At 29.1% G+C, this 16,335-nt stretch overlaps 2 protein-coding genes and 1 pseudogene across 2 annotated transcripts in view; all 3 read left to right on the plus strand.

The window, feature by feature from the left end:
• The first annotated feature begins 1,743 nt into the window (after positions 1–1,743).
• Positions 1,744–2,202, plus strand: LOC106686109 (sterol carrier protein 2 pseudogene; annotated as a pseudogene).
• A 1,032-nt stretch (positions 2,203–3,234) lies between these two features.
• On the plus strand, positions 3,235–6,818 carry LOC106686108 (Transcriptional adapter 2A). The gene is made up of 3 exons (XM_014429243.3): positions 3,235–4,181; positions 5,967–6,274; positions 6,360–6,818. Exons 1-3 carry the CDS (start codon positions 3,522–3,524, stop codon positions 6,601–6,603), a joined length of 1,212 nt encoding a protein of 403 aa, XP_014284729.1. The 5' UTR covers positions 3,235–3,521; the 3' UTR covers positions 6,604–6,818.
• Positions 6,819–12,553: 5,735 nt separating this feature from the next.
• The window catches only part of Ube4A (Ubiquitination factor E4A), a 27,557-nt gene continuing 23,775 nt past the window's right edge, over positions 12,554–16,335 (plus strand). Inside the window, exons 1-5 of the mRNA XM_014429239.3 lie at positions 12,554–13,392; positions 13,486–13,707; positions 13,787–13,930; positions 13,997–14,194; positions 15,107–15,229. Coding sequence (XP_014284725.1) covers positions 12,853–13,392; positions 13,486–13,707; positions 13,787–13,930; positions 13,997–14,194; positions 15,107–15,229 — 1,227 coding nt within the window. The 5' untranslated portion in view covers positions 12,554–12,852. The remainder of the gene's footprint in view (positions 13,393–13,485; positions 13,708–13,786; positions 13,931–13,996; positions 14,195–15,106; positions 15,230–16,335) is intronic.

The raw sequence follows: 16,335 nt of genomic DNA on the forward strand, positions 1-16,335 counted from the left end.
AAATCTATATTACAAAAACCATTAGACTTACAGATGCCTGTAAACACTCAAATAAAACTATAAAGTTTGTCTTCGGAGTAATAGTTTGCATGATATTTGCAAAAATAAATTGATTTATAGTTGTTCGGAAAAATTGTCAGTGCCAAATTTATATTCATATGCGAATATTATAAAAACTACTACTCCCTCGGAATTGCATGTCATAAACTACTTTATAGTTAGTTAAATTTCCTTTATTTTGAGTGTTGGCAGACATATGTACGTCTCATAGAGATCTATGTTTATAAAAAATCAAACATTTTACACGAACAACATGAAATTAACAGTTTGTGAATTTATTTTGTCAAATATAATAAAAACTACTACTCCTACAAAGATAAAAGTTATAAACTATTTTATAGTAAATTTAACTAGCTTTAATTTGAGTGCTGGCAGACATCTGTACGTCTTATGGTTTCTGAAATGAAGTTTTTCATAAATCAAACTTATTGTTCGAACAACTATAAATCAATTTATTTTAGGTAATATCATGAAAATTACTATTCCTATGAAGATAAAGGCAATAAACTACTTTATAGTACATTAAACTAGCTTTAATTAGAGTGCTAACAGACTATTCGACACATAGTTCCTGAGATATAGATTTATCAAAATAAATTCACTAACTACTCATCTTTCAGTACATTTTATGAAATGTTGCTTTCTAAAAAGGTATATCTCGAAAACCATTGGATGTAAATAGCTCTATTTGGGCTAATATTTCAAAAAATTTACTTTACATATTGTTCTCTATGATTTTCTAGTGTTGGTAGTTTTAAAGATATATAGCTCCGAATGAAATTTAATTTTTTTTTAAGGTTTTGAAATAGCCGTCATTTTTTATTCCCTCTACCAATACCTGGCGGAATCATCAATGTTGACTAGTAATTATACATAGTTTTCATTAAAGTAATCAAAAATTGGTGTGAAATAACTGCCTTTTTTTCTTCCCGGCTCTTGTACTATTCGGTAATGGTGAAGATATTATTTGAAAAATAGTAACTTGTACCTCTAAGCTTTTAACCTACTCAATTGAAGTCATTCAACAAAAAAAGTTTATTGGTTTCACTTAATTTGATAATATGTCTTTAAGAGCCGTGCTAATATTTAAAAAGTATAGTTATTACTGTCTGTATTGTGTATTCTCAATTATTGAAATTGTCCTTGGGATGAGTTCCCTTCTCCCACTCACTATTATATAAATTCCTGTTAATTAATTTAGACCTCTATACATTAGTCAAAGTATTTAATTTTTCATTTACAATTATTTTTGTTTCAGAGTAAATGATTATTAAATATTTATAGGAGATAAATATCGAGTCACGATGAATAAACATAAAAACAAATAAATGATAGAGAGAAAATTATTATGCAATCGAATATCTATTGTTCTCATATATTATCTAAATATGAAAACAATAATAAACATGATTGATTCGTCTTAGTTCATTTTGATAATGTATCGAAATAAATCGACGGCCTAAATACTCGAAACCTTTTTCAGTTTTTTCAAGGTCATAAAATTATCATTTATCATCCTAATATGTCTTTATATTGTTGAATATACTAAGTATAAAAGGAATTTGACCCTAGTTGAAAAACCAGTAAGAAACACCTTGAGAATCCGCATGTCATCGAGATTAGATTACGTTAACATAAAATTATCGTTTATCGTAGCTCGAGCTCAGTCGAACGCTGGACGCCATGGAGAGATCATCAGACGTTTGTTTACTCAAGCCCATTAATTCGGGTCTTACCATAAGATTGGTAAGCACTTCAGAAGACCCTTCGTCATTCAAATGTTCAGCTGTCTTCAAGACATTGGACAACCTTCTCAAGGAAGATAAAGAAGGCAACGTCGAAAAGGCTAGAGGTATCTATTGTTTCAAAGTCAAAAACAAAGAAGGAAAAGAGGCTTTTTGGATTATAAACGCTTCGACTGGTAAAGGCAGTGTTACTTTTAATGGAAAAGAAAAGCCGGACGTAACATTCATTATTGCTGATGAAGATGTCGTCGACCTCCTATCTGGTAAACTTAATCCTCAGAAGGCTTACTTTCAGGGAAAGATAAAAATCACTGGAAACATGGGAATGGCCATGAAACTCACAGGATTGTTGAAAAAAGCCGGTAGAAAAATGGGAGATATCAAAGCTAAGTTATAAGACTGAATGAATGTGTTGGTGTGAAACAAGTAAGTTATTAGTGTGTGGCATCATATGATTATAAATATGTGTACATATATACTTTAAGTTTTGTTAATAAATATATTTTGTTTCAAAAAAGTGATTTTTCATTTACCTAATCCACTCAGATTATATAACAAAAATTATAAATAACCTAAACTTCATGAAATATACTTTTAAAAACTATAATGTGTTAAATGTTTTAAATCTTGTTTAATATCTGTCTGTTCATGATAAACCTATAATATCCTTTATGGAGATTCTAACCATTATGATAACCTCAAGTAGGATCTCACTTTATAAGAAAGTTGTAAATGACCCAACAAATTACAATATTGAATGACATAGGTACATATATTTTTTCTTATTAATAAGCTATAGTTTTCTTAGTTGATTAGCTGTAGTGAAGTATTATGTTTTTTTTATAATATAAAAACTACTTTACTATAATTTATAGAAAACAGAAAAAAGTTAGAAAATAAAAGACTATATGACTTAATTGATGATTTATAAATGACCACTGATTAATTTCATGACTAAACAAAACATTTTTACAAATTAAATTAAACCTACCTAAAGAAACAACATATCAACAAAACCATGCAAGTTATAAACATTTTACACGATCTATTGGAATAACTTGGAACTAACAGTTCTCATATACCTTCATAGATATTGCTAGTATCTATGTAAGCCAAAAATGACCAATATAAAAATTTAAGTAATTTTGAAATGAAATAATGTAAAAACTTTTAACGTAAACTAAAACTGAAATTGTTTTATTTTTATTTTATGTGGTTATTGATGTCAATAAATTTTCTAGATCGACTGTTCACTCTTCTCAATACAAAATATTCTAATTTTGTAATAACCCCCCCTTCCATAACTTGAGGAATTCATTACAAAAAATAAAATGATAAAGACAGAAACTTAATTTGAAGTGATAATTTCTATATAATTAAATCTAAGGGTTAACAGTTAAATATTTAATTTAAAAAATGTTCTTGCTTAGTAACCTAAACCACCGAAACCTTCCCACCGCGCTATTTGTACCACAAATAAATTGTGTATGTTAATAATTTTGCTATTATAACTTGACATTATGAAGTATTGGTGTCTTATTGTTTGCCAGAAAACAAATCGATGCCCTTAATGAATAATTTTGTTCCTCAGAAATTTACAACATCGAATATTTTTTGTAAAATCAAAGGTTTAAAATGAATTATTATTATTGGTGTTTATGGCAGTGAAGTCTTTAGTCAGTGATTTGTTGCTATAATAATCAGTGATTTTTATTAATGGATATGTTTCCTAACCAGACTACAATGAGTGGAAATCAGTCAGATGTTGTTTGGAATGAGGAAGATGAGTTGAAATTGCTGAATGCCATAAGTAATTGTGGCTTAGGTAACTGGCAGGATATAGCTAGCCTTGTTCAACCTTATACTCCAATACAATGCGAGAAACATTACTTCGAAAAGTTTGTCAGAGACTTTGATGGATTGAGGGAACCACCTCTTTGTCCCAATAACTGTAAAGTTGAGCTTGAGGACACAGGTCCTGACATTAGTAGTTCTATTCATGTTTGGACCATGAATAATATGTTAGCTTCTATGAAATGGAAAGATAAATTAAAAGAACCAAGACCCATTACTTGTGAGTTTCCTCATGTGAAAAATCTTACTTGTTCTGTTCCTTGTACTGGTTACAGCAACATCCGTTCTGATTTTGTTGTAGAATATAACAATAATGCCGAAAGTATCCTTAAACTTATAAGCATGAATCAGCAGGAAGATCTCTCAGCTGATGAAGATTCCGACTTAATTTCTGAAATGGAGCACGCTCTCTTGCAATCGTACAATTCATGCTTAGAAGAAAGAAACTATCGTAAGTGCATTGTTAGAAATCATGGGCTCGTGGATAGGAGAAAAACATATACTATGCTACAGAGATTAGAAGTAAATACTTTAAAGTCAAAGTTAATTATTAATTTAGATTTTAGGAGTAGTAATTCATTTAACTAAACCCATGTTAAAATAGTTTTCAAAAACTTAATTTTGTATGATCTTAAACTATTAATTATAATTTTGTTGGTGTTTTGTTTTAATTTTAACCAAACTTGGATGTCCAGTTTTATCTTGTAGGGGTGATACTGATCAATTAATTAAAAAAGTTTTAAAATCTAATCATTCAAAATTTGAAGTGGAAGATGTCAAAGAAAGTAGCGGGGTGGCTGCCAATCTTTGTTCATATCCTGTGTTTCACTCTATTATTATAAGCAAGTGCTAAAGTAATGACTAATCAAGTTTTCTTTTTATTACTAATCGAAAGAGATATTACACAAGCTCCTAATAGTACAAGATCCAGGAAGGAAAAAAGGCAGTTATCTCATCCCAATTTTTTATTACTTTATTGAAAACTATGTATAATTACTAGTCAAAACTGATGAGTCTGCCAAGAATAGGTGGGTGGAATAAAAAATGGCGGCTGTTTCAAAACCTTAAAAAAAACATTAATTTTTCATTTGGAGCTCTGTATCTTAAAAACTACCAACAACTCTAGAAAATCTAAAAGAACATTATTTAAAGAAGAGTAAATTTGCTGAAATATTAGCCCTAATTACATGCAATAGTTCTTGAGATATAGCTTTTTATAAAGTAAAATTTCTTTAAAATGTACTGAAAGATTAGTAGTTAGTTAATTTATCTTGAGAAATCTATATCTCAAAAACCATTTGATGTACAAATGCCTATAAGCACTCAAATTAAAGTTAAATAATTGTAGTATAAAGTAGTTTATGACCTTCGTAGGAATAGTAGTTTTCATGATATTTGCTAAAATAAATTGATTTATAGTTGTTTGGACAATAAGTTTGATTTATGAAAAACTTTATTTCAGAAACCATTGGAAGTACAGATGTCTGCCAGCACTCAAGTTAGAGATAGTTAAATTTACTATAAAATAGTTTATAATTTTTTTCTTTGTAGGATTAGTAGTTCTTATGATATTTGACAAAACAAACTTACAAAATGTTAATTTCTAGTTGTTCAAATAAAATGTTGGATTTTTGAAAAAAAAATATCTAGACCCATAATACATATGTCTGCCAACACACAAAATAATGGAAATTTAACTTACTATAAAGTAGTTGATAACACTTATCTTCGTAAGGGTAGTAGTTTTTGTATTATTCACATAATAATTATGAATTTGACAAATGAAAATTTGTCCAAACAACTATAAATCAATTTATTTTAGCAAATTTCATGAAAACTACTACTACGAAAATAAACATCATAAAATAATTTATAGCTCATTAAACTAGCTTTAATTTGAGTGTTAATAGACATCTGTACGTCTCATTGTTCCTGAGATATAGATATCTCAAAATAAATTAACTAACTATGATATTTCAGTACGTTCACAACATTTTTATGAAATGTTGCTTTTTAAAAAACCAATATCTCGAGAACTATTGAACGTTAATAGAGCTTAAATTTTAGCAAATTTACTCTACTTTAAATGATGCTGTCTTAGGTTTTCTATTGTTGTTGGTAGTTTCAAAGATATAGAGCTCCGAATAAAAATTTTATATAATTTCCCTTAAAGTTTAGCTTTTCTCAAAACTCCAGGTTTAACTTGGACCACTTTTGCATTCAACCACTCCTTTGATTTGATTTTATAATGATTTGATATAAGTGATCTTAAAAAGGTAACTTTTATCATATTTATTAATATTTTAGGTACCATTTGGCAGACAGACGTTGAAAGCATTAGTGCCAATTCTGAGGTTTTTAAATGGACCTGAATTTGATTTCTTAGTCGAACGATTGAAATACCAAAACGAAATCAGGATTAACCTCAGTTTGTTTATTGAATATAGGAAAAATGGTCTCATATATCTCGACACGATTGATATTTATAAAAAATTAAGAAATAAAAGACTCCAATATCATGCGGAACTTCAATTTGAGCGCAGTGTGTGTCGATTTGATGATAAAGCTCCTCAGAGAAAACCAACGCAACCTCTAGCATTAGAAAACCTCCCAGGGTTAGTATTTGATTTTCTAAATTATAAAAAGAAATATTTGAACAAATAAATTTTTCTAACTTTAGTTTCTAAACATTTTTTCTAGGTATAATCTTCTGAGTGAAAATGAAAAATTTCTATGCTCAACTTCTAGAATAGTTCCGGAAACGTATAATACTTTCAAGGAATTATTGATTAATGAATGTAAAAAGCATGGTGGACTCAAGTTGGCACAGGCACGCACTCTTATAAAAATAGATGTTAATAAAACTAGGAAAATATACGACCATCTGTTATCGTTAAAATTGATTTGGCATCCTGCATATGATAACATGAAGAAAGAAACATGACTTGATAAACTTTCCTCAGGTTGTTTATTGAACTGCAATATTTTTATTTCATTTTCAACTCAGTTTTTATTTAAATTTTATACTTTTATCCCGACATTAAAAGTCACATAAAATAATAAATAAAATATTTGTATATAAAGCTGTTTTTTTAAATGATTAAAAATGAAGTATTTGGTCTAAATAAAGATATATAACATTGTATATTTTTTGTAATAAAACTGTGATATTTGTAATTAGTTTAAAAAATAATAAATAAATTATTATTTTATATATTTATATTTATTTATCACTAGATTGGCCCTGTGGTCTTAAATGGTTATCAAATAATTGGATTTTCTTGTAAAAATTGTTAATTTGGGAGTTTAGACTCGTGCAAAAGACACCCCTAATGATTTACAATGTTATAATTGAATAGGTCACCTCAACCACGTAATAACCCACAAGTTTTCCTATACAGATATATTATGCAACAATGTTTTAACCAATAGTTTGATCGATAGGCATCGTAGGGACTATTTTTTTCCCCTCGCCTGAGGTTGAAGCTTTGAATTATGCCAAAAAACAGAAGAAATTTCTAGGCATTTTAAGCTCCACTGATAAATTTCACATTTGTAGGATACAGCGTAATTAAAATGATTGAATCATTTTAAATAATAAAAACAATAATAATAAGAGAGGAAGTACACTAAATACGAGCCATCTTTTTCTAAAATCCACATTTACTCCCTGTCAGATTATTTCATTGGGAATAAAATCTAGAGATATTTTTGATGATGTAAGATTATCATATTATCAAGCAATAGTATCTTTAATTGTAGGTTGTACTAACAACCTACTATAACCAATAACATGTCATTTCACTCTAAATATAACATATATTATAACTACAGAATAAAACTCCTAATATAATAAGAGTATTTATTGAATTAAACAAATACTTAGCATGTAAGTTTTCAACTATTCATTGATTGCCGACGTTTTGATCCACAATGTAGTGGGTCGAAACGTTAAAATCTCCACCCATCACTGACATCATGGGTCAAAATGTAGGCAATCAATAAATAGTTACTATTTTTCTTGACTTTGTTTTTACTTACTTAACAAAACTTAAAGTACAAAAATAATTAAAGTATTCAAACAAGTAATTTAAAACATAAATGGAATATTAATATAAACTTTCAAAATACTTGATAACATAAAAAAACATGAATGATCAATTAGAAATATTTATATTACAGAGAAATTAATTGAACATTCATAAAAATCAATCAGTAATTTTTATTTTATTTTTTTAAAGTATATAATGAGTCTAAAAAAATCACAATCAATAGTATATGCTTTCCTTTGAATTATATTTATAGAAGAATAATAGGTATAATTATTTTGAGCAAAAGGAACATTAAAGGCCTATGAATGCTTCACATTATGAACAGGAATATTAAAATGAGTTTTAAATTTTCCAGGCAATTAATTTTGAAGTTTAACAATTTCTATAGGAATACTTGGTCACTGTTTGCTAAGCAAGTTTCAAAATATTCCAACTTTAATTGTTTCAACAAAGACAGATAATCAACTCTGAAAGTGCTGTTTAATTTCCAATTAACAAATCTCAAAATAAGTGCTGGAAATTTTTTAATGTAGGAAGTTGACATAAATAATGGAGATGGGACATTATAGATGAAAATCAGAGATTAATGCGAACAAAAGTAGAATATAAAAGTATATTGCGAAAGAATTTACTAAACCTTATAACAAAACTAAGAATTTTTAAATGTCGAGATTTTATGTGATTTATTTTTGTTAATCTTTAAATTTGAATGGTATGAAATGCTCAAATCCCTTATATTATCTGACCATGTTTAGAAAGTTTGTATGTTTGGAAATTATTTTAAATAATCCAAAATATTAAAATCATGTTTGGACCACTTCTCTTTATATTCAAGTCTAAAATGAAGGAATTGGATGAGGCTAATAATTTGATAGATCTGTGTTGAGCCCGTGTATAATTAATTAGTTCTGACTCCAATATAAGATGTGATGTATTTTACATGAAAAGGCAGATCAAGTAGGTAGCTGGTTAGGAGATGAATGGATAGGATGAGTTTTACAAGAACTAGTTGTAAACCCTTGTAGGATGGAAATTTCACTCCATAGGGAACAAACCTATCTGGTCTTGAAAGGGATGTTAAATCCTATAGGAACTAGGAGAATACAGGTCCTTGCAAGGAGTCTTCACTCTTAAGGGAACTAGCCTACAGTCATGAAATGGTAGCAATTTCTACAGGAACTAACTGGGGGCCCTTAGGAATGGAATAAAACATTTAGTAAGGAGAAATCCAGAGAAGGCAGAGTGAAGTAAAAGTCCAATATACATTTCTAAAAATAGTCCTGGAATGTACTGAATAACTATGTATATTGTTAATCACTACCTCTTAGGGAGAGAGTTTCCCTAAGGGAAAATTAACACTTTTGTGTATCAAGTTGCGCTAATTTATGTCTCTGGAGCTACTTACTCCCATCGATAGATAGCCGTTAGCGTTTGTTTGGTCGATCAGAAGATTCTGTTGTAATCTTTATTGATTCAAATAATAAATGGTCTTATACAAATCAAGTTAAATTACTTACAAGAAACAATACATCATCATATATAATATATGTGATGACTGTAGTAGTTCACGTTAAGACAGCTAAGTTTATCAAGTCAGCTCACAATGGTTTTGGCGGTTGTACTAGTTACAGTCTAGACCAGCAGATAGCGGTGGAGCAACACATCTAATATACATTCCAAAATATTTTTATTATTAAAGATAATTTTGTAATGAGTATCTTCTTTTTTTAAGACAAAATGGAAAAAATTACTTTTTCAACTTCTACTGATTATAATATGTCTTTAAAATGGCTCGTCCGGTTTGGTCCAAATTTGGAGGGGAGTTGAGGGTTATTGGGAAAGGGCTTCGAGATTATTTTATCAAATTCCATCTACTACTTAGGTAGATGGTACGGGTGGCGGTCTATAAAGGTATCAAAATAGTAAAAGAAAACTATTTATTGTTAACCAACGTTTCGCCCCACTTTGCAGGGTTGATAAGACTCATGTTCTGTTACCAACTGAACATCATTTTGATACCTTTAATGACTTCCACCCGGACTATCTTCCTCCAATCTACTTCATACGGTCAACTATCTTCTTCCAATACTACTTAGGTAGTTCTCACTTACATCTTACATTTAAAACATCAAGGAAAATATTTAGTCAATCTGTCGATTTTATTCAAATTTGAGATAGGGCATAATCTATTGAATCGTTAATCCCATTTTGATGAAAGTTTAGGAAACGTTGGCACCTGGTTGGTCCAACATCAATTTTATCAGATTAGATTTCGCGACTACAAACGTGAATGGCTGGCTAGGTGCGAACAGTGCAGCCGCACTGGCCCTCACACTAAGAGTAAAAATGAAATAAAAGTTATCTGAAAGTTCTTTCTTACAGTTGCAGATAAAACAACGAGGATCTCTACAGTTCGGAGAGATTTCTTTAATAATAGGAGAAGACATAATAAACCAACAAAATAGCGTTTGTTGGATTTGTTTAAAATGGATCTACTATTGATTTCATCAAATTTTGTCTACTACTTTCCGCTTACGGAAGCGAAAAACTCCTTTCTGACTATAACTATAATTCGGCAACGATGGTTCGGTCGATTTTTATAGCCCTAATTGTATTTTCTGAATATTGCGTTTCCTGGAAGTTATCCAAAATAATCATATACAATTTCATAAAGGTATCATATTCTTTGATATCACACTTTCTGGAATAACAACGTCGAATACTGCAAAGATGTAGCAATTGTCATGACGAGATTTGATGGAGTAAATTTTGTCGACAATGAAACGAATACTTGGGATTGGATTGGAAAATGGAAAAGATGTAGTCCGAAATGTCATAATATTCATAAATAAAAGCTTTATGAAGTTTTAAAGTTATTTGATTTCCGAGCGAAGCGAAAACATTTACAATTGCGAAAGCAAGTTTCGTCCAATTCCTGAAAATGTCATTAAAATCTGATTTACGGTTCGCTCCATTATGTCCGAACACAAATTTGACCACAAACATATAAACACGGACCCAAATGTATTCCTTAATGTCTAAAAGGTATAATGTGAGCCACTAATGTCTTCAGCCAAACTGTCGTCTAATAATTGAGTAAATACTTTAACATTTACATTGAAAATTTTTTATTTTAGCCCTGATTCCTTCGACAAAAACTTCCTAATGGAAGATTCGTTTATTGACCTTGTGTATGATATAAAAGGAAGATAATCTAGGGACAGTAAAAAAACAAAACTGAAATATATAATCTATTATTATATATTTATTATTAATTAATAGTAATTAAACTATTTAATGTGAGCCAAAATTTCACTCTATGTTACAGGGCTTCATCAGGGTTAAAAAGATAAAAGATTAAGATTTAAAGTGAAATGTATAAATAAACAAGAATATAAAAAGGTATTAGACCATAATATCAAGAAACCTAAATAAAACAGTAAAAAGAAGCTAATGATAAAGACAAAAATTTATTAACTAACATAGTAATTAGTAATGAACTTTTAAAATATAATATACCACTCTGTCTTTGACTCCTGTCAAAACAGCCCTGACGAAGCCCTGCAATGTGGGGCGAAACGTTGGCTCAATAAAAATAGTATAATCATTTACTATTTGAGTTTTTTTGACCGCACCCGGACCATATTCCATTCAACATATAATTTATATTATTAAACAGATCTATTAATTAACTAAGAGATTATGTTAACTGAAACATTAATGAATAATTAACTGATAACTTAATAATATTAAGACAGTAGTAAATGTTAAGTTAACGTTGTTCCAACACCAATTTTGACTGCAAGAAATTGTACGGAGTATGCGCAGTATAGTTTTTGGGAGGAAAAATCAGTACTACGCATGCTCTGTACAGTTCCGGACTGTCAGAATTATTTGTTGGAAAAGACATTTATATACCAATTCAAAATAAGTACTGAAACTAATAACAAGTTAAAGAAAGATTCTACTAATAGAAATATCCTCTAGTGATTTTTTTGAAGATGGTGATAAATAGAAAATGTTTTAAGTAAATTAATATTACAGAGTAAATAAAAATATAATATATGGAGATTGTGGGATGATGTAAGTTAAGTTGGAAAACAATTTAGCAATATCATGCGAATAATAATGCAAGAAATTACATAATTTATAAACCTCTTGCAACTTTCCTAATCATTTCCGTATACCAACGTAACTGTAATATATAGTCATAAATTTACGATTAAAACCGTTAGTTAAATAGAGTCTCGATTAATAAAGATTAATATTTCATCATCTTTTCATGACACCCAATTAAAGGTTAATTTGAGATGATTTTTTTTTCGATTCTTCATAATTTTATTATTTGTGATCATTTATAAATTCTTTTTCGTTTTGAGTTTAGTTGATCATAAGTTTTTATTTGAGTTTTTTAAGTTTTATTTATTTTTTTAATTATTAGATATTCAGTGATATGTAAAAAAAAAGGTACATTTCTTTGTAAAGAAAAATAGATGAGCAAGCGTAATTTGGCAACTCAAAACGTCCTTGTTAAGGAGAGACCTTGGAATAAATATGTTACCTTTTCAGTTAGTATTTATTAAAGGATTATCAGGTTGAAATTGAAATAAAGTCCTCAAATTTTGTAAATATGTCCGAAATTGTCAAGTACGGGCTGTAACTGAGAAGTGATAATGAAAAATCTGATAACCTACCTTATCAACAATATCTTAAATCTGTTTCTAGACCATTAGCGCCTCAGGCGCCAATGTAGTGTTAGTATACGTTTAAATCATGAATATCATTTTAAGCGACACATTCCTTTTTCGATAAACTGTGATATGCCTAGTTTCAATCGTTTAATAAGCTCTCAAGACTACAAATCCTCTTATTGTTATTTCATATCTGACATGAAACATATAATGGATCGTACTACATGTAAATTCTGAATACAACCTTCACAAGTTGTTTTACAGTGCTTGACAGCAATTAGGTCGTCTTCTGATTTTATTAATTAATGAGTGAGTGATTATCATTGTGTTGTGCAATATTCAATGACTCAGGAAGTGGTGTATTATTATTTATATTTTTATTTTTATCTAAAACCTAACCTCTACAAGTATATATGTAGCTAAAATCATATTTTCTTAAAAAAAAAAGAGATGTCTGAAGATAATGGAAATAATCCCTTTTACCAATTGTTTGGTAATACTGATGGGGAAAACAGTACTAAATCCGATAAACCTCCTGAGAGTGGGGTTGCGGAAAAAGACCAAATTTCTGAAGAGATCAATAAAATTTCTGAAGATGTTTTTGGAATCACCCTTCAGGAAGAAAATTTATCTTTAAGCTCAGGTAGAATAGGACAGTTAATATATATTGAAGGAACTCCGGCAACATTTGACATTGACACTCTGAAGTTTTCTGTTTTTGAAAGGATTCTACTCACTGATCCTTCAAAACATTTAATTAAAAGCAAAGTTGTGAAACTGAGAAATGAGAGAACCGAAGCTCACGTCATTCAAACTCATAGTATATTATATTTATTTGAATGTTTCAAACGATTGAACAATTTGATAAGAAGTAAAACGAACAATCTTCCAAAAGAAACTTTAGAAAATTTAACCGCTTACGTGGTGGAAAATGTTTCTACTGCTCTTAGACAGCCTGCTTTATTTGAAATGCAAAATATTTATAGACAGGTCTGTCATTTTGCTTATGTTCAATAAAAATTGAGGATTATTTTATCAAGTCAGATGCAATTAGAATTGGTAACTATGATTTATCTTTTTTAGGTCATTACACTTTATGAGCTAGAAGATACAACCGAGGTTACCAGTTTTGTAAATGATTTGGTTCAATTAATGTTAAACGAAGATGAAGGAACTTTGTTTGATGCATTTAGCCCTATTTTAAATGAAGTTCATTTAGATTTTTCTCGTGCCTTAGTTATAAATTTTCCTCGATCTCATTTTATTTTATTAAGTTCATTTGTTTCCATCCCAGCCCTAGCAGAGGTCAGTATTCTTGTTATCGTTACCATATTACATGAAAAAGTATGAACAATCAAAAGTAAATTAAATTTTCTTAATTTAGGTCGTTGTTACATATTCTATGCCTGCTAATACCGAAAGGGGTTTAGCTTATGCTGAGACGCTTTTTGGAGTGATACTTAATCTCTCTTGTCTTCCAAAGACCGTAGAAGGATTTATCGAATACTTTGAAAGTCCCTTGGAAGCTGTAAGTATTGAAATAATTATTTTAAAGAAATTAATTATTTATTGATCTTCCTCTATATTTTTCTAGGCTCTGAACGCTTTAGACAACAATCTATGGACAGCCATGGGAGAACTATGTGAAAGGTTCCATAGTCTTATTGAACAGATTCTTCGAGGTTCACCAAATCTTAGGAAGAAAGTTCTTCAGTGGATAGGAGGTTGCTTGGATTCAAATCTTCCCAGGGGTCGCATCTCAGCCACTACAAGTTTAGGCCTCCCTGGAGCGGTAATTATCTTATTTAAGTATTAACATCATTTCGTAATATATCCTTTTCTTGTCGATCGTCATATTTATCTGTATGTAAATATAAACATGTATGTAGAAAAAAAACTGACAAAAACGTGAAAGTTTAAAAATCTAGATGTATTTAAGGTATCTCTAAAAATTCTTGGAACCATTTATAGATCAACCATCCTATAAACACATATAACAAAAACACTTTAAACAATTTACAAAAAAAAAAAAGATATTCGCATTAAGCCCAAAAATACTGTTATAATATTTCTAATAATTCATACAAAAAAAAAAAGTGAAATGAAATTTGATATTGATGGAATACAAAGTTTATATACATAAAAAAAAATTAATTTGAAAAAAAAAATTTGAGATAGAATAGATATTTAAATATTGAATACTTTAAAGTTAAAAATGGTGGTTTTCATATTTTATTTCAGTAAAATGAGGATTTATGTATATTATATGAGTTTATAAGTTTGAAATGATAAGTTTTGTAACCCTGCTTTTCTTTATTTATTTTTTTTATTCATTTTTTTATTATTTTTTTAAAAATAAAATATACAATAGGATTTGTTAGCTGTTTTAAAAATTATCAACCTTAAAAATGGAATTTCTTGACTTATATGATAGTAAATAAAATACTGTATACAATTTATATACTTTTAATCAATAAATACCTTTAATCTAACTTTGTATCAATATTCAATCGGCTCCCCTTACAAAGGTACTTTAATAATTCTAATAAAACCGTATGTTTCTCAAAATGAAGATTAATCCACTTTATTTTATTAGATGTATCCACAAAAGTCACTAACATTCGGAACTAACCCCCTAATTTATTTCTATGTTTATTTATTATTTTAAACTATTTTGTGTAGTATATTTTTTCTTTTTTTTTAGGTCGGATGTGTCAGTGATGGCTTTTCAATAAATTTGGCATCAGTACTATTAAGGCTTTCACAGCCTTTTGTTAAAGACCAAAGGAAACTTCTTAAAATCGATCCTACTTATCCCGCTTTTAAGGTATTGATCTCTTTGAACTATATCGTAATAAAGACAATGAACTCAATCTTTGAGTTTGTTGATTTAACAAATCTTTTTAGTCACAGAGACCAAAATTTCAAAAGATGACAAATAAAAAAAAAAAAACCATGCCAAATCGTAATGTTTCAAGGCAACCCAAAACGACTAATAATTGAAATTGGACTGAATCTTAAAATTTAAACCTTTTATGTAACCAATTCAGGCAATAAGAGCCAATAAACTAAATGGAAATAAAGAAGATGATAATTATCAATAAATATATATAAAATATTGATGATAAAAAGTCACTAACTCAAAATCTTTTACCTAACTGTAAGTAAATTTAATAAGAGTCATTATGATATTTAAATTTTCTTTACTTATGGACTTTCTCAGATTGATTAACTTTACTGAATTACTGAATTTAACAACTATTCTGATGCTAATAGTTGGAGATAGGATTTTTATGTCATAAAAAATTCATTATATGTACATAAATTGTGTGTTTTATTTTTACATAAATGTCTTATAAAATCATAGAAATTGTATGAAATGTACCTTCAACTGAAGACCAGACGCTACTTCACTTAGGAATGCTGGTTAGGTTAATTATTGGACTGTAATTTCATTAAAGAACTTGAGACTAAACAAAGATGGGTTTATTTACAATTTATAGGTTTGCAAAACAAGAGATAAATACTAAATATTAAATGCTAAATCTCTGATAACTACAGATTATAAAGGGTTAGCCAAAAGAAATAAGTGAATTTTAATTTATAATTTTGAAGTGAGGGGAGCGAAAATGAATCTTTGATGAGCATCGCTGAGCAGGTAGATCAGGTTATTGCATTAGAAATGAAACAGAGTGTATTCACCCAGTTGGACCTTATGTGGATGAAGACGTCATCCTCTTCATTCCTGTTTTGTCTTCTCACGCTGTTACTCTACTCTCCCCTCCCTCAAATTATTGACAGTAACTAAATATCCACGGCTTTCAGACTTATATGTAACTGCCCATCAAACCACAGCCTTTGGTATATCTTCTATATAACTGCCCATCAAACCACAGCCTTTGGGATATCTTCTATATAATTGCCCATCAAACC

Source organism: Halyomorpha halys, unplaced genomic scaffold (genome assembly GCF_000696795.3).
Source record: "Halyomorpha halys isolate HHAL.00 unplaced genomic scaffold, Hhal_1.1 Scaffold777.1, whole genome shotgun sequence".
NCBI classification, from domain to species: domain Eukaryota; kingdom Metazoa; phylum Arthropoda; class Insecta; order Hemiptera; family Pentatomidae; genus Halyomorpha; species Halyomorpha halys.